This window comes from Mus musculus, chromosome 15 (genome assembly GCF_000001635.26).
Source record: "Mus musculus strain C57BL/6J chromosome 15, GRCm38.p6 C57BL/6J".
In the NCBI taxonomy this organism is placed as follows: Eukaryota; Metazoa; Chordata; class Mammalia; order Rodentia; family Muridae; genus Mus; species Mus musculus.
Genome location: NC_000081.6, coordinates 35138038 through 35157321, shown reverse-complemented (window position 1 = coordinate 35157321; position 19284 = coordinate 35138038). Strand labels below are relative to the sequence as shown.

At 40.9% G+C, this 19284-nt stretch overlaps 1 protein-coding gene across 6 annotated transcripts in view; it reads left to right on the top strand.

Moving 5' to 3' along the window:
- The first annotated feature begins 1439 nt into the window (after nucleotides 1–1439).
- The window catches only part of Stk3 (serine/threonine kinase 3), a 280384-nt gene continuing 262539 nt past the window's right edge, over nucleotides 1440–19284 (top strand). For 2 of the 6 annotated variants that reach the window (NM_019635.2, NM_001357821.1), the window contains exon 1: nucleotides 1516–1795. In NM_019635.2, the coding sequence (NP_062609.2) occupies nucleotides 1770–1795 (26 nt within the window). In that variant the 5' untranslated portion in view covers nucleotides 1516–1769. Of the gene's footprint in view, nucleotides 1796–19284 lie in introns of all 6 variants that reach the window. The other 4 variants (XM_006520119.4, XM_006520120.4, XM_030248670.1 and 1 more) reach the window with 4 other exon arrangements.

Below are 19284 nucleotides of genomic sequence, written 5' to 3'. Positions count from 1 at the left end.
GTTTGATAAATTGAAAAAAAATCATGAGATGAACTTCTCAAGATGCTTTCTGCTGAAACAGGAAAAAAATGAGGTTGATGTGGAAGTTAGGAGAATGCGAGGTGGGCAGGAGAGTTTCAGTGGTGATTCCCAGTACTGACATTTTAAAAGCTGGTACTGGGGTTCAATGGTTAAGAGCACTGACTTCTGTTCCAGAGGATGTGAGTTCAATTCCCAGCAACCACATGCGGCTCACAACCATTTGTAGTGGGATCTGATGCCGTCTTCTGGTATGTCTGAGGAAAATTACAGCATACTCATATATATAAAGGCTGGCATTACTGTGTGTGTGCATGATGAGGGTGTGGAAGTGTGTGCATGTGTGAGAGAGATGTGGCAAGGGTGTGTGTGTGTGTAAGCCAAGGACAACTTTGTAAAGTCTGTTCTCTCTTTACACTTGTAGACTCATCAGGATTGTGTGGCAAGTGCCTTTGCTTACAGAACCCCCTCATGGCCCAGTATTGACATTTTAATCACTTAGTTTTTGTTATTGTTCCTATTGTCCTGAGTAGATGAAATAGATATCAAGGTGTGTGTCTTATTTAGTTTCAGTTGATACTCATTTTGACTAATATTGACTTCATACACATGGCTCCAACCTCTAAGAAAACTTTGCCCAATTCGTTTTAAAGAATATTCTAGAAAAAAAAATAAGCAAACTCATTTGTATAGTTGTGAGAAGATGTGTGTGTGTATTTTATGGTTAAATAGTAGACAAATGAATGTGTAAGGGGTCAAGTTCAATGGGGGTTAGGGCTGTCGGGGTCGGGGACCCAAGAAAAAAAGAAAGATATTCCTTTAGTATCTTTTTCCAAGCACTATAACTAGTCATGGGCTTTCCATGTTACCCAACAGGGCATCCAGCAAGACTCTGGTGTTCTAAATTTGTGCACCAAGAGATCACTGCAGTAAATATTTTCTGTCATTGGACTGTAATTATTATGCTTGTATACAATCAAAATCAACCAGAATTTCCAGAAGTATCCCAACTACTATAGTTACAAATGCCAATTGGCTTGGGGGGCAGGGGAACGTAGCTAATAATAACTAATAATTATAAACAGGACAAGAGAGGGAAGTGAGGGCAGTTTTACTTCAAACAGATTTACAAGATGATTGGCATGTATTCTTGGGGAATCCTGAGAAATGAGTCAAATCTCTAGTGGACTAGCACCCCTCCACCAGCACAGTAGCTTTTGGGTTGCCAAAGTCTCACTCTGGTAGCAAGACATCTTCTTTCTGAGCTGGGCACTCCTTTTGGTGGCCTTTCTCCACTACTCTCACCAGCGCTTGGACCCGCCCACCCTTCCCGGGCTGCGCTCCGCCCACCCTCCCTAGCCCTGCTAAGGCCCGCCCGCCTTCCAGGGCGCATCCTGTTCACTATCCCTGGCTGAGCTAGGGCCCGCCCACTCTTCTGGACCGCGCTAGGTTCCGCCCACTTTCCCGGGACACGCTCCGCCCACCCTCCCTGTCCGCGCTCCGTCCCGCCCACCCTCGCTGCGCCGGCCTCTTCCCACCAGCTCGGAGCTGCAGGCCACGGCCGAGGGGCGGGGCGGGGCGGCCGGGAGGAACCGCGTTGAGGAGCGGGAGGGAGATCCGCCGCGGAGTTACGTGAAAGTTGGTTCGAGTTTCCCGGTGTGATCCCTTGCGTTCGGCCGGCTGCTCCCGGGCTCCTTTCCTCCCTACGGCCTTCACGGTCCATTCGGCCCTTCTTTCTGCCACCGGCCGCCATGGAGCAGCCGCCGGCGTCCAAGAGGTAACGACGGCGGGAGCGGGATGAGGACGGAAGCAGCGGCGCGGGGCGGGGGCTACTAGGCCCGGCCTGCCGCCGCGACCCTGTCCCCGCCTGCTCGGCGCTGAGCGCAGCCTGGTCCAGGCGCCCACCGTTCGGCTCCGTCCCTCTGCGAGGCCAGGGACCCAGAGGGGACGCCGAGTCTCCGTGCCGACGTCTTGAGGGCCTGGTGCGCCGCAAATTGAGTGGCCCTCGCTGGGTTCCCGGCCCTTCTGGTGGCTAGGAGGGTTTGAGTAGTAAATTCCAGAAACCTGGAGATAAGGACATCAATGCACGCTTCTCTTATTCTCTCTCTCTCTCTCTCTCTCTCTCTCTCTCACACTCTCTCTCTCTCTCTCTCTCTCTCTCTCTCTCTCGATCAAGTCTTCTTAATAATATAACCATTCACTTTGTGAAGACAGATCGCTTATTTACAGTTTAAGGAATTAAGTATATTAATAGCCACGCAGAATGTAAAACATTATGGATGTGCAGCAATGACAGGTGTTTCCCCCCTCCCCCCAAAGTTCTAAAGAATTTATGGATCCAAGATAGATGGAATGTTAACTTAGAACCTCTCCCCCATATAGTTTTGCACATAAAAACAGTGATACTTTGGTATGCTATATATTGTTTATGTTTAATCATGGACATATTGGATGCATCTGTGTACAATATGTTTGAACTAATCATTTCAATCATCTTAGGAAACTAAATGTCCATTGATAAACGTTCATAATGTCTTCTCCCTGTTCTCCATGAATGAATAAAATAATTGTTTGACGCTGGGTAAAACATTTAACCTCACTTTCATTTATAATTTACAAAACTGTCTAAGAGAGTGCTATAGTGAAGATTAAAGTCTTCATGTGCTCTAATATCTAGAGATATTTAGATGTAAGGTGTTAGACTCATGAGGTGGAATCGTTAAAAAGGTAGGCACTTTGAGAACCGTTGTGAATTGTGTGATTAGACATGTGAGCCTTGGTTTCTGGAAACCATCTGTTCAGATGCAAAAAAGGGGAGGATGTGGACAGTTTCCCAGAAGGGACAGGCTATCCTTCTGGGCCCTGGAAGCAAGTCAGTTGTTAGATTCTAGCATGTTATTGGTGTCTTTCCTCTGGTAGTCCCTGGATACTCGCCTTCCCCACAATAACAGAAGAAAACCTGAAACTTTTTTTTCTTTCTGTTTTGGAAGGGCAGTAAAGGGGAGATCTTTGAGACTATGGCATAGGCCAGCTGGAATGACTGAATTGAAATAAAAGATCTGTGCTGGTTGGCTGTACTGTAAATTATCAGTTTCATTATAGCTGTAAGAAAATGCCTGCACTTGACATTAGTGAACCTGGACAATCAGAAGTTGTGGGTGACAATTCCATCGTGACTTATACTTTACAAAGCCATGCTTGCACATAAAACTTTACATTTTAAATTTCCATTTCTTCAAAGACTCATTTTAATCTAGAAATGCAATTCTTTTAGTTCTTTTGTTTTTCCCCTCATATGTTGTGCAGTGTGGCTTGAGTGCCTGGGTTTAAGAGCTCCTTCTGCCTTTGACTCAGGAATAGTTGGGACTAGGATATAGTTCCTGTGCAGGAAGGGATTGTTTTTAAAATTCCATTTTGTTGATTTGGTATCCCTGCCCTCCACCTCATGTGTGTGTGTTTCTGTAAACCCAGGCCATGACGTGTGTGTAAGTCAGCACAGCTTACAGGAGTTGTTTCTCTCCTTTCACTGAGTTCTGGGGCTTAAACTCAGGTGATCTGGCTTGGTGGCCGGTGTCTTTATCTAGTGCGTTATCTTGGTGTCCCAACAAGAAGACATTTGCAATAAGCAAAAGATACAGACTGCTAATCTTTTATATCTTAGTATCTCAGTGTTTTATTTTATAGCATTTCCAAATTAATAGTGTTTATCCTCACAACAACTCTATGCAGTAGGTTGCATTAGAAAAAGATTATAAAATCTCATTTTATAGATGAAGAGACTAGGAATTCACCAAATTGAAGCTTGTGTGTTACTGACAGTGAGTTTCTGTGTAGCCTCTTTGACCTTTGTTGTCTATCATGAAGCATAACTACCATTTTTGAAATCTTATTGTTTGCTAGGAAGTTTACTCATTGTGACTTAATGTTGGGCTTTTGTTCTCAGAGCCTCATTAGGTATTTTGTTCTGCTGTTTAGAAGGCTCATGAACCCTCATCTGCATGGTCTATCTGAAACATTTTTATGTGATAAGATTGCTACATACCCTGCTTTGGGTATTCACTTTTGGAAATAATAATCCTGGCCCTACCACTTCCTATGCTAGTTCTAAATGTAAATGTCTTCACCTGTAAACTGTATCATGGGAATGAAATGGGCTCATGTGAAGTGCTTCACAGCATGTTCAGTTCAGCGTGGTAGCTTGTATTTTATTTATAAGTGAACTCAGAGCACCAGATGTGATGGGCTGCAAAAGTGGTATATTCCTTTATTATGTAGAGTGGTGCCGTTTATAATTCTATCACATAGTGGTCATTGTTTCTACACCTTCTGGATCCCTCTGCTCACCATTTCTAATCTCAGTAGGAATGCCGGGAGTATCACTGTCTTAGTATTTCAGAAGCATTTCCATGGCAGAGCTGGGCTGTTCTCGTCTGAGCCAGTATGATTAGTTGCTGCTCTTAGTTGACGGTTTGATTTTTTTTTTTTTTTTCATGTGGGGCTAGTCCTTCCTCCTTTTATTTAGTTTCCCATTAGGTCCCAGAAAATTTTCTATTAACAAGTTTGTGGGTTCACTTTTTGTTTCCCCTTCTCATTTTTAAGATGACTACTATATTTCAGAGGGACTAACACACTTGAGTTGCAGCAGTGCCTCCCAGCTGGGCACTTCCGTGTTGCACTTTTCAAAAACTGTTTGACAGTGGAAGGGCTGTGCTTTGAAGTAGTGGCAGGGTATGGGGCCTGGCTTCTAGACGCTTGTCCCTTTGCTGTCTTGCAGAACCAGGACTCCATAGAACACAGTTGGCTTTACTTTTCCTGCATGTAGTTTCCAGTTTATTTTGCTAAAATATCATTCCAGGTTTGGCTTTTCCCCTCTGTTAGATATCCAGTCTGTGGTCTCCTCCCAGCTCATTCTGTTACTATCTGACAAGATGAAGCCTTTATTTGGGCTGTAGGGCAGGGGCTTGCCTAGTTTTGCTTTGATCTGTGCCGTTCCTTTAAAAAAGTTTGTGTCAGCTTACTATGCTGGTGCATGCCTGTAATCCTAGTCCATAGGCTGAGAAGGGAAGATCACTATAGATTTGAGGGCAGCCTTGGCTACATGCAGTATAGTCCAGGCTAGCTTGGATTATAGAGAAAGATACTGTCTCAAAGGGGAGGGAGGTTGGGGGGGGGCAGGAGGGAAGAAAAAAAGAAAAGAAAAGAAAGAAAGAAAGAAAGGTTTGTTATTGCTATCAGCATTATCATTTTTTCCTGTAGTCTGTTTTATTCTTCCTTTAAAGCCTGCTTCAAAAGTTTCTTCTCTGAATACTTCTGTCCAACCTGAGATACTCCTCAGGACTCCTAATATGATATTCATTTGATTGTGTGCTATATTCTTTTTGCATTACAAAATTTTAGGGATCTAAAACATAATGAGAACTAATTTAATAAGTACTTATGTATCAGCATTCAGCTTAAGAAATGCAATATTCTAAATACATATGAAACCCTCGGTATGCATCTCTTCTCAATTGCATCCCTTCCCACCCCCAAGATGGCCCAGCATTCTGCAGCATTTTGTATAATTTTTGCTGAAGCAAGGATGGTTATCATTGTCAGAGAGACATGATTTACCAAATGGGTCTTGCTTTCAACTATATTTAAAATTGGCAAATTTTAAATAAAAATTATGTAAAATTTGAAATTAATTAATTAGCGTGTAGTAGAAAAAGTTGATGTGGAACAGTGAAGACAGTGGAAAGGCGTGTGAGTAAGCTGTTGACACATCCTTTCACGATAGGCAACTTCAAGCTGTAAACTGAAGAAATGCTATGAGTGGATGATGGGAAGGAAGGAAAGTGAAGATGGAAGTAAAAGAATTAGCGGTTCAGAGAATATTTGCATAATTGAAAATGAAAATAATCATAAGTCAGATATTTCTATTCATGGCTGAAGATGGAGTTGTCTTTGGTGAACTTTCAGACTCATAAACAGCTTAGCAGAGCTAACTTAGGGGGAAGACTTAGGGCAGGTTCCAGTTTAATCCTATTTTAGTTTATTTAGCTCAATTTTTGTGGCTCTGGGGAGTTGAGCCCACACTTCTGTTGATCTGTGTTAGACCAGTGAATAAAATCACCTTTTCCTTATGGAGAGGATTGTGACAGTGGCCTATGGAACACTTCCAGGTGAGTAGACTTCAGCAGCACATTGAGACTGTAGGCAAACTGAGTCTCTAGTGACTTTGGGCAATGATTAATTTATTCTTTGTTCTTTAGAAATGAGGCATAGGATTTACAAGTACTGAAGTAAAAGAAAAAATATGACTATGAACCAGATTATGCTGCAATTAGCTTTATTGAAGTAAAGTGTATGTTTGTATTTGTGTGATATATATTTATGTATATGCATATGTGTATGTATATGTATATATATATACACACACACATACATACACATACACATGCACATGTGGGAGCCAGTTATTTCCTCCTACCATGTTGGTCTTGGGAATTGAACTCATGTTGTCAGGCTTTGTGGCAAGTGCCTTTAACTGCTGAGCCATCTTTCTGGCTTTTTTTTTTTTCTTTTTTGAAGTAATCAATGCTCATTCAAGAAGGCTTTAATAAATTACATATGTATTTTAAAGTAAGCTTACCTAATAATAGGTTTTCCTAAGGCCTCTTGACTAATCCTTGGTATTATCAATCCCTTTTCTGTCCCTTCCTTCTTCCTCTCCTCCTAAGTTCCTCATCCTGTTTCCCTCTTCCCCTTACAAAGCCTCTGTGTCCCGCTCTTCCCTCTGTACAGCTCCTTCCCCTTGTCCCATGTCTACTGCGCTGGTTTCTATGGTTACTCCAATGGGTTATACCCAAACCTAAATATTTGGAACTAAGATCCAGAGCATATATGCTGCTTATCTTTTTGACTCTGGGCTACTTCACTCAGTATAATATTGTTAGTTCTACCCATTTGCCTGAAGATATTGTTATTGCATTTTTCTTTACAGCTGAATAGAATTTCATTGTGTAAATGTACTACATTTTCACTATTTGTCAGTTGATGGACATCAGCATGTAACATGCACACACTTTCTGTTTCTGTCTGTCTGTCTGTCTCCCTCTCTCTTTCTCTCTCTCTCACACACACACATTTAAATGGAGTCACCCCACATGGATGATAGTGTATACCCAGGAGCTATAGACTTATCTAACAAAGTCTCCAGTGCCAGGCAAGAGATAACTCCTTTTGAGTTGTTGGTTAGGGAGCTCCAAGAGCTCCCCAGACAATATAGGTATTGCCATTGCTCATGATTCCTTGTCAGATCTTGAAGGGTAAGACTCTATTGCTGAAGATACCACATGCCTTGGTCACAGGGCTTGGAGAAATAAAGCTGGTATTGACCTAGAAGCCTCCTCCCTGAGGGCTTGTCTTCATAATGCTAGAAGGTGCTATGCAAGTTGTCATGGAAGAAGGATTATCAGCAGTCTTACATAACTATAAAGCCTGAGAACCATAACAAGATCTTCCTAACAATGCAGTAGTGGATCTTACATCTTGGGGTTGCCACCCACTGTGTAATTGGAAAGTCATGCCTGGTACTGGAAACCTAGCTAAGAACCCACAGCTGGACAGGCCATAGACCAGAGGAGAGCCTGTTTCTTCTGTTTCTCTAAGGTAATATAATTTCTAACCTTGTTCTAAATACTTGTCCTTAACCTAATAGATAAGTACACCCCCCTCACCAAAGAAGCTGTGTTTTTGCAGTAGGCAGATGGAGGCTGCAACAGAGATTCAGAACTGGTCACAATGCAGAGGAGAGGTGACTTTGGAGTGCTCAGCCTCAAATGGGACATACATAATACAGCCCCTGCACCTCAGGCTCAGGAAGTGTCCTGAAAGAGGGGTGGAATGAGCCATATGACGGGCGGACTGCTGAGAGTGTGGCTTCTGGACATGATATCAAGGATACTGCATTATGAACTTTTAACAGGATGATTGCCAGCATAAGACTGTATGAGACCATAGTAGCTGACATGCCAGCATGGGCTGGTATACAAGGCTCCATCTCTATACAAGTTAGACAAAGTTATAGATTGTTAATAAACTGTGAGGTTGCTGGACCTTAAGTGATCAGCCCTAAACACATATGGGCAATATTAACTAATTGGATTCATTAGGTTGTTTGATTAATAATAATATACATACATATGTGTGTATATCATTCACACATATAACCAAAGTTTACGGAGGAAGAGGTCATAAATTTGAGAGATAATTTGATTGGGAGGGAGAGGTAGAAGTTATGTAAGTGCAATATATTCATGTGTTAAATTCTTGAATTAAAAGTGAAAAGTTTAAATTGAATACCTTTTGTTTGGATTGAAAGGGAAAAATGAATGGATAGAATTTGAAGAATTAAAAAAACTTAGTTTGAAACAAGGCTTTGTTGAACTAGAGATGTTATCACATCAGATGACCATACATTACTCATTTTCAAAACACATGTTTTAAAATATAAACACAGAGATTCCTCTGCATGTGTGTATGTATATGGGTCTGTGTGCTTGTGTCTGTATCTCAGAATAGAAGTTTTATGAAATATGCTCTGTTTTCTGATTTCTGTTTTCTGGTTTGTCTCTTTAAGAAAAGATGATCTTACACTGAATTACTTTCATGTTTTACTAGGGAGTTATGATTTGTGGTTTGAGAAAACATTGTTGGTGTATATTTTAGTGATGGTTGGGGACTGATTTCATTGCCATCTTCGTTGTACTTAATAGAGATGATGGTTCAGGGAGGCCAGGTGGGCAGTGCACTAGTGACTCATAGATGCTATAGAAATATTCTCTTAACATTTTCGAGATGGAAAAGATGATGGAGACTGAGGACACTACTTAAATGTCCTGCTTTGGGAATAATTCTGTGTGTCCAGTTAAAGTATGGGAAATGTGAAGTGATGACCTGTGATAGTTGATGTTTAAGAAGGAATATGTGATATGTGAAGGTTGCCGTGAGGCAAAGGTCATTTGTCTCCTGGTGTGTTCTGAGAAACATCCGGCCATAGAGTTGATGACCTCAGTTCTGACTACTAGTTCCACCGTCTGTAACAAGGAAGACTTTTCATTTTCCTTCCCCAGGAGAAAATAAATAAAATCTAACAGAGAGTGTAATGCTCTGGGCTAGATCTTTTATTTATTTATGACTTCAAAGGAAAAAAACCCTTCTTTGTTGTCATATGTGTATTAGGATTATTCTAATTTCAAGAAGCCCATAGCTCCTAGAACAAAGATTCTATATTTAAAATATTTTCTTAACAACAACAACAACAACAACAACAACAACAACAACAACAACATAGTCTCAAGTTAAATGAATGGATGTAGCAGATATGGAAACAGACATGTTTGGAGTTATGTTTATTATGTGCTATGAATATTAAAGCTCAGATTACTTTGAATTTTTGAAAGTACATCAAAGATTATATCTTAAAAAAGAACTTCAGAGGAAAATGAGGATTGCCAGATGATAACTAACAATTGATATAGTTAGCACTACACTGGGATCTGAATTAGTCTATGGGTTAATTTGACATCTTTGTAAGTAGAGGCAAATTGAACACAATTTTCAGTAATCACAATGTTGATACACACATGTGCAATTGTGGAAATTGTTAAATGTTTGTGTTCTAAGGATGGAAGATTTCTGTATTTAAAACATAGAATATTATTTTGTATCCAGGTCACCTTTCACTTTTAGGACCAGAACGTTTTCTGAGTCAGTGGACCTAGCACACAGTACAATTAGAAAGGAATGCAAGTTAAACTTGTTAAACTTCATTGACTAATTATATATTTGAGGACGGCATAAACTGAAGATAACGGACAAAATTTTCTGAATTCTCTCTCTTGAGCCACATAATATGTTGTTTATTCTTTCTCCTATTTCTTGTGAAAACTGATTTTCTTAGTGATCACTACTCGTGGCTTTCAGTGTTGGGTTCATTCATATGCTTGCTTATTTATACATTAAATAATTATTTATCTATTGCTTCCCAGTACCAACTGCTGAGTATATTGTCACATCTCCAAGTGGAGCTTGAGCTTCCGGAGCTGGACATAGCACAGACAAGCAGTGGAACCTAAATAGGGAACCGGGAGGAGGGTCCCTGATGGGGGTTTAGACTCCAGCATGACACTGAGAAACTCAGTTGGAGGGTGGTGATGGTGACTCAGAGAGTAACTCAGCATGCAGGAAGGATGTGAGATTGCATGAAGGAGAGACTGAAGCAAGACCATTATGGCCTGGGAGGATGGGAGCAGGTGGGAGATGATGTCAGAGGCAGTGATGTCTGCGATGGGAGGGAGGGATTGGAGTTAGGCCAGATGTTGTGGGCTGTCATTAAAGAGTTTAAAGAAGGGTTTTGAGGAACTTATACTTTAAGGAGGCCATTATGTTTACTCGGGGTACATCATGAAGAGTTTATAATAAAACAGAGCTTGAGAGCTGCCTCAGCAGTTAAAGACCCTTACTGCTCTTGTGGAGGACCTGGGTTTGGTTTCTTCTCACATGAGAGCTCCAACCGTCAGAAACCCCATGTACAAGCAAAACACTCATAAAACATAAAATATGAATAAAATGCACACACAGAGAAACAGGAGGCACTTAAATTATCCATAAAGCTGGTGTAGTCAGTGGAGAGGAAAGTAAGTGGACAGATAAAAGTTATAGTTTGGATTTAGAAATGAAGTACTCACTGATAGTCCACATTTAGTGACTGAAGAAGGCAAATTAGCCCAGACTCCTCTGGGCTTGAACACTGGGATCTGGGGTTGAGTCCGGGGGACTAAGAGAGGAACAGGTTTGGCTATAATCTCTGTCTTGGAATTCTACACTGATAGAAAAGTGATTTGTCTTGGTCTCAAGTGTGAGGCTAGGTGATTCTCTTGGAAGAGGAAGCACGTAAGGAGGGAAATTGGGTGTTAGAGTCATTCCTTTGCTTGTTGCTTTAATCAGACTAAAGCACAGAAGCACACCTAACTTGTTTTAGATATGGTCAGATATTTAGATGTTACAGAATCAAAACCAGTGCAACACACACATACTGCCCGGGGAACTGTTCTAAGACAGACATGTTTGTAATAACCAGGCAGGAGCATTTTCTCCACAGAGTAACCATTATCTTGGCATTCTCAGTAATAACCTGTAGTTATGACGGGGGCTGTTAGTCTTCTGTCCTTTTTCTTTCCCCATTGAAGAACCCAGGTCGTTGGAGCTGTAGGTTCTCACAATCTGTTTTCCTGATTGCTTACTCAGGGCTCAGACTGGCTAACTTCTTTGTGCTGTGTAGTTCCAGCAAATGGGCAGCTGGATTCAGAGATGGATCAGGTTCAAGTTGGATCCCTTAGGCATTGTTATAGGTGGGGTTGGCAAGACCTTATGAGTCTCTTAATGTTTAATTGTCTCCCATTTTTAGGGGTCAGGGAGCAGCATCTGCTAATGGTTAGTATTTATTTCTTTTAATTTATTTGGTGTTGCAAAATGGTGGAAATCTGTGTGAATCATTTTGATTTCATTTGTTACTTGGATTGTATTTATAAACTACTTCCTCTCACTTTCTCTTTGATTCCCAGTGGTATCATTAATAAAAGACCACAGGATAAGTACTTGTTTCTTTTCTGTTGCTTGCTGGTGTTTAACGAGCTAGTTCTTTTCTTTCTTCATAAGGGACACATTCTTTCTTTGTCTTAAGAGCCATTGAGGGGAGATGGATTTTTAGCTACTGCAGTTATTACCTTTAAGCTCAAATTTTTCTGTCTGTTGTCAGTCATTTTAGGAGAGAAGATGGCCCTGATGGTCTTTGATTATTTTCTTGTCTGCTGTGAAAAAACACTTGCCATTTCCTCTTCCAGATTTGGGTTTAACCGTTTCTCCAAGAAGCTCTAGTTTCTTTTGGTGAGAAATGATATATTAAAACCCTCATCCTGGTACTAACTGAAGGTAGGAGAACTCTGGTTCATTCTGTTAAAGTATGATGTCACTATCAATTTTGAGCTTATGGTTTGAATAGTAATGACTCGTATAGGCTTGTATATATGAATGCTTGGTCATTAGGGAGTGGCGCTCCTAGGAGGTGTGTCCTTTTTGGAATAAGTGTGGCCTTTTTGGAGGAAGGGTGTCATCAGGGTTGGGATTTGGTGTTTCAGAAGCTCAAGCGTGGCTCTCTCTTCCTGCTGCCTGTGGATCCAGATGTGAACTCTCAGCTCCTGTTCCAGCACCTTGTCTGCATATGCGCTGCCATGCTTCCTGCCATGATGACTGGACTAAGCCTACATGGTCATGGTGTCTCTTCACAGCAATAGAGCATTGATTAAGGCAGAGATCTTTTCTTTGGTTAGTTCCTTTCTATTACATGGATTTCCTAAGTTTGAGTCAGAAGTTGGATATGTATAGACTCAAATGGTACATAAAAGACTGTAGACTTTAACTACATGTTCTTCAGTTTGGTCTGAACTTCTAGTTTCTCATTTTTAGTGCTTTTTGGTAACTACTTGTAAGTGAAAAGGATCTAGAAAAATAAAAGACTCCAAACCAACAGCCAGATTTCAGGCCTTACATTTTTGAGTAGAATTTAAGTTTGTCTTGTCTTCTGTATATTAAAGTGTATTTGTGCATACAGAAAATGTAAAAGACAACTTTAGAGTGTCTACATTTTCAACAGCCCATACAGTTTGGATTATAGAGTGAAGAGATGTTATTGCTTTGAACAAAATTTATACTCATGATTTCTAAGAAATTAAAAAAAATGAGAAGGAATGGAATCCCTGTGGAGTGTAGAGAAGTAACGTGTGTAGCACTGGGGGCAAGCAGAGCAGTCTGTACAGACTGCAGACAGCAGTGGTTGTCTACACAGCTCCCGTGCCTGCATGTGAGTGCTGCTGCACAGTACTGAGTCAGATACAGTCTGTTGAATGATTCAGACGCTTTACTGCTGTCCACATGTGAACTTGGCTTGATGTGAAGGTTCTGTTAGAGGGTTCGTTGGGCGTTATATCAGTTTAGGAATATTTGAGGTTTGGGGAAAGTAAGTGACAAGCAGTAACTGTGAGTTGATCCAGGTTTGAAGTGTAAGGAGTGTCTTGGTGCAGATTATGTGGTTCTTTCCCCCTATGGTAGATCCACAGGTAGATCTTGTGTGTTGTGTGTTTCATGTGGAAGTACCTGTATCCCTCCAACCACCCCAGTAAAGATCTGGTAGCCCAGGCTGGCCTTGAACTTGCTATGTAGTGAGGATGACCCTCTGTGCTGGACTTTAACAGGGTGCATCATCATACCCATCTGGGCTTTTATTTATTTATTTTTTTTGGACATGGATATGTTCAGGCATTTTCAAATCTGTCATTTTGTCCATCTGAACTTGCAGATTTTGAAAACAATCAGTTATTAAGAAAGTGACTGCAGTGAAATGCTTCAGGGACAGGGAGTATCTAACTTCATGTAAGTTTCTTACAAGAAACAATAAGGAATAATGTCACTTTCCACTTGACGGGAAATAGAAAAACATTCTCAGAAAACAAAAACCAGAGCTCGGGGAGGAAAGGATAGAGAAGAATCTTATCTTTTCCCTTTGATTTCCTTGCCAGGAAAGTATAATTTTATAGAACATTTGGGCAAAGAGCCCAATCTGAGAGGAAGTAGAAAGAGCTGAAAACAACACTCTTATTTAATTAAAAAATTCTTCTATTGTATCTGTTTTCTTAGATGGTCTAGGCACATTGTAGTGACAGCATTTAACTTATTCCCCCGTTAATATGTTTTCTAAAGGTAAATGCACATAAGGCATCGGGTTGTATCTATCTGTTATTAGAACCATGACACAGGCAGATGCTTAAAAGCATCAAAGGCAGGTAGGGCTTAGTTCCAGTAATAGCTCCTCTGCACAGCCGTGCAGTGACAGACAAGTTGCTTTACTTCTCTGTCTTAGTATATTTGTCTCTGTAATAATACCTTTCTGAAAGTTACAGGGCAGTTAAATAAAGTATATCTTGTAAAGTACATGTCTCTGAAGATAATTTCCAAAATGTTTAGAGAATGTGGTTCTGATAGGGTCAGCATCTTTAGGGATATTCATAACTCTCTGAGGACTTACAGGGACAGCTTTCACTTGGGCGCATAAACATCTAGAATTAAACATTTACTGAACATTTATAAATTGTTTAGCTTTTGAAAAGCAGAAATGAGCAGAAAAAGATGACCCCTGAATTTTAGTAGTTTGAGGAAAAATGTACTTCCCCTAGTTGACATAGAAAAGATGTTTGACATTGTAGATTCATTTTTGTCACTATATGTGACCTAGAGAATGTTTATTTTTTTTATTGTTTAAAAATTATTTATTTCTCCCTCCTTCCCCTCCCCTTTGCCTCTGAGAGAACAACTCCTCCATCCGGGTGCATCAAGTCTTTGCAGGATTAGGCACATCTCTCCCACTGAGGCCAGACAAGTTTTTGCTACATATGTGCCTGGGACCTTAGACTAGCCCATGTATGCTCTTTGGTTGGTGGCTCAGGCTCTAGGAGCTCCCAGGGGTCCTGATTAGTTGACACTGTTGGTCTTCAGTCTCCTTGAGGACCTTCACTTTTCCCTCTAACTCTTCCACAGGGGTCCCCAGCCTCGCTCCAATGTTGGCTGTGAGTATTTGCACCTGTCTCAGTCAGCTTCTGGGTGGAGCCTCTCAGAGGGCTGCTCTGCTAGGCTTCTGTCTGCATGTACAACATAACATTATTAATAGTATGCCTGTGGGAGATGGTTCTTGAGCTGGTCCCTGGCTGGCCATTCCTTCAGTCTCTGCTCCATCTTTATCCCTGCATTTCTTTTAGACAGGACCAATTTTGGGTCAAAAATTTTGTAGGTGGGTTGGTGACACCATCCCTCTACAGGGGGGGTCCTATCTAACTACTGGGGGTGGTCTCTTTAGGTTCTATATCCCAACTTTTGGGCATTCCGGCTAGGGTCATCTGCATTAACTCCTGGGAACTTCCCTCATCCTTGGTTTCTGTGACTTCCCCACCCCTCACTACTGGTAATTGCATATTTCCATTCATTTTCCTGACCATCTAGACCTCTCTCCTTCTCCCCATGCCTGATCCTGCCTTCCTAGTCCCGTTGCCTTCCTCTCTTTCACCCAGATTCTTCCCTCCTGCTGCCTCCCATGACTTTTTTGTTCCCCCTTCTAAGTGGGATTCAAGCATTCTCATTTGGGCCTGCCATCTTGTTTAACTTCTTTGGGTCTGTGGGGTATATCATGGGTATTTTGAACTTTTTGGATAATATCCACTTATCAATGAGTCCATACCATGCATGTCTGTTTTGATTTGGGTTACCTCAGGATGATATTGTCTAGTTCATTAATTTGCCTGTGAAATTCATGTCTTTGTTTTTAATAGCTGGATAGTAAGGTATTCCATTGTGTAAATGTACTACATTTCCTGTATCCATTCTTTGGTTGAAGGACTTGCTTCTGGTTTCTGGCTATTATGAATAAGGCTGCTATGAACATAGTAGTGTATGTGTCCCTGTGGCAGGGTGGGGCATCTTTTGGGTGTGTGTCTAGGAGTGGTATATCTTGGTCCTCAGGTAGTACTATGTCCAATTTTCTGAAGAACCACCATAGAGGTTTCTAGAGTGACTGTACAAGCTTGCAATCCCATCGGCAATAGAGGAGTGTTCCCTTTTCTCCACATCCTTGCTGCCACTTGAATTTTGGTCTTAGCCATTCTGATTGGTGTAAAGTGGAGTTTCAGAGTCGTTTTGATTTGAATTTCCCTGATGACCAAGAATGTTCAACATTTCTTTAAACTTCTCAGCCATTTGAGATTGCTCTGTTGAGAACTCTTTTTAGTCCTGTACCCCATTTTTTGATTAGATTATTTGGATTTCTGGGGTCTAAATTCTTGAATTCTTTATATATTAGCTCTCTGTCGAATGTAGGGTCAGTGAAGGTCTTTTCTCAATCTGTAGGCTGTCGTTTTGACCTCTTGACAGTAGTGGCTTTTGTCTTATAGATGCTTTTTAGTTTCATGAGGTCCCATTTATTAATTCTTGACCTTATTGCCTGAGCTCTTGCTGTTCTGTTCAGGAAATCTTCTCCTGTGCCACTGAGTTCAAGGGTTTTCCCCACTTTCTCTTGTATTAGATCCATTGTATCTAGTTTTTCTTTGATCCATTTGGGCTTGAGTTTTGTGCAAATATGGATCAATTTGCATTCTTTTACATGTAGAACCCTGGTTAGACCAGCACCCTTTATTGAAGATGCTCTCCCTGTTCTATTGTATTGTTTTGGCTTCTTTGTCAAAAATTAAATGTCCATAGGTGTATGGGTTTATTTCTGGGTCTTTGATTCGGTTCCATTGATCCATTTTCCTGTTTCTATACCAATACCATGCAGTTTTTATTATTGTTACTCTGTACTACACGATGGTGATACCTCCAGAAGTTCTTATATTGTTCAGTATCATTTTTTACTATCCTGTGGTTTTTTTTTTTTTTCCATATGAATTTGAGAATTTTTCTTTCAAGATCTGTGAAGAATTGTGCTGGAATTTTGATGGAGATTGCACTGAATCTGTAGATTGCTTTTGGTAAGATGTCCATTTTTACAATGCTAATCCTACTGATTCATTAGCAATGGATACCTTTTCATCTTTGGATATCTTCCTTTCTTTAGGGACTAGAAACCTTGGCTGGAAAGAGGGCTCATTTGCTGTTCTTGTAGAGGACCTGGCTTGGTTTTTAATACCTAAATATCAGCACATGACCACCTATAACTCAAGTCCCAGGGGATCTATCTGTCTTTTGGCCTCAGAGAGCATCAGGCATTCATGTGGTACCTGAACATAATGCAGGTGAAATACTCATACTTATGAAGAAAACAAAACAAAAAGCAAGGCAAGGAAAAAAAACCAAACAAACCAAAAAACAAAAAACCAACCAACCAACCAACCAAACAAACAAAAAAACCAAACCCAAAAACTCAACCCCAAGACCAAACTCAGAAAGTGGAGTATGTGCAAGTTGCTAGAATGCTGTAACACCTGCACACTGCTAGTGGGGATGCATTGTTGAAACAGTGAGAGTTCCTCAAGGCAAATTGACCCAGGATTAATGATATTTTTAGGTTTTTATTTGAGTGAAACCATGCACTATTTATTCTTTTCATGTGTTGGGCAGTGGATCCTATAGTGGAATGTTTTATTAGAGTTAGGCTAATTTATAAGAAATACGTTGGCTAATGTTAGGGGAGTGGCATAAAAAGGGGAAGAAATACTTCCACTTATTCACTGGAAACTGAGTTTAGATGTACAAGTAGCAGAAGGTTACATCTGTGAAAGGTTATGTCTTGTTTATCTTTTATCTTGAAGCTTGTGAACAAGGCTAAAGACCTCTCTGTCTTTTTGATGAATGATCCGGTGGTCTTAACTAGTTAACAGATTGATTAAGGAGCTAATACAGTGGTGTATTACCTTGGGGTAAGGAGCTAGTTGCTGTTTTCTAGCTGTCAAGCTGTAACAGAGGTTGACAGAGGTTGGTTTATAGTCCACTACCTAAACAGTTCTCTCAGGTCTGCGTGGCCTCCATCAGACTCGGGAAGAGGTAGTCTGGCCATCGGGCCCAGAAGATGAGAGCTTTTTCCTGTGTGTGTGTGGGGATGTGGGAGAAATGGCCCACCTTGACTTAGGCAGTATGAGCTATGTAACTCTCGGGGTGTCCTCTGTTTGTCCACAGTGTAGGCCAAGCCCTGGCAGCGAGCAAGGCAATGGAGCAGTGTTTCTTAGTGGTTATCATACCACAATTCAGGTAGAATTCTTTTCTGCTGTGCTCATATCTTTTTCAGAGTCCTTGGGTGATCACTGTTAGGATTTGGAAGTCTCTGTCATATTAAGCTTCAACATTTAATGTTATACTTAGCAGATTTCTGACAAATTGAGAGCTAATATTTATTAAATATAGCTGAGTTAGACAATCTGTTTGTTTTTAATTATTTCATCTAGATTGTTTCTAGCAAATAGAGTATATTGTAACCTAATGATAGTAATGACAGTAGCAAAAACAAGGCTAAACATATCTTTAAGGCAGTGATCTTTAACCTTTTTACTGTTGTAAATCTTTAAATTAATATTAAAATTATTATTTACAAAGGGAGGATAGAAATAATATGAAAGTGATATCTTAATTGAAAAGTGTCTTTGGAGACCTTTTAAGTCAAGTGGAGAATGTCCATAACAAAGGTGGCAGATAGTCATCAGGCTGCTGTCAGCCAAGGTGGTGCTGGAGCTAAGAAGCAATAGCTTCACCTGTGGAGGAAAATCACCTGTTTGTTATACCTTAGAGTGGAATGGTATTTATCTATAGAAGCATGGCTATGTATCAGCAGAGACAAATATACAGAGACAAATAGACACATTATTCATTATGTACATATGAGGAGATTTGTCCCTGTCACTGCAGGCAGCCTCTGCCATGCAGGCCAGAGTAGAGTAGGTTACCAAGAGATGGAGAGCCGGCTGGCATGTGGTGGTAGTGCGAGGGCTCTGGGAAGGGTGTCAGGTGGCGCCAGTGGCTGTGCCCTGCCTGCCTCCCAGCAACTCTGCTCCAGCACCATGCTGTCCCATCACTGGGGTAATCGAGAACAACAGAGTGAGTTAAGTTTAAAATAAAATCGGGAGAGTGCTGTTAAGAGTCAAAGGAGTAGGAGCTGAGAGCAGAGGAATAAAGCAGTGGGAGTGAAGGTTGGGAAAAGCTTACACAGAAAACCTTACATTTTTCGGATCGATGGTGAGAACTGAAAGTTTTTTTTTTTTTTTTTTTTTTTCAAAGCACTGTTAAGTAGCCATTTAGAATAATTATCTACTGAGTATTGGGGCGGAGTTTAGCCTGAGAATTTGGAAGCCTTTAAGACCAGGAGGTGTCCCAGTAGGATGCCTAGAAGTAGCAGGGAAGACATCCCTTTGAGTGAGATTAGAAGTTATCAATTATCCCTACCGCCATCTTGAAGATAAATATGATAGTAGGAACTGCAGCAGCCCGCCCAGATCACCAGGTTGTCAGGAGGGGAACCTTAAGGGTTGAGCTCCTGGCCAGCAGGAGAGTGGTTTACCTAGGCTTAGAATTTTCCAGCAGTGAGAGAAAGAAACCATCTCGAGGAGAGAAAGAGAGCTTGCCCAAGGGAAGAGATCCTAAGACAAAGGGACAGTGAGGAGGGCCAGTCATGACTGTTAATATCGCTGTCCCCAT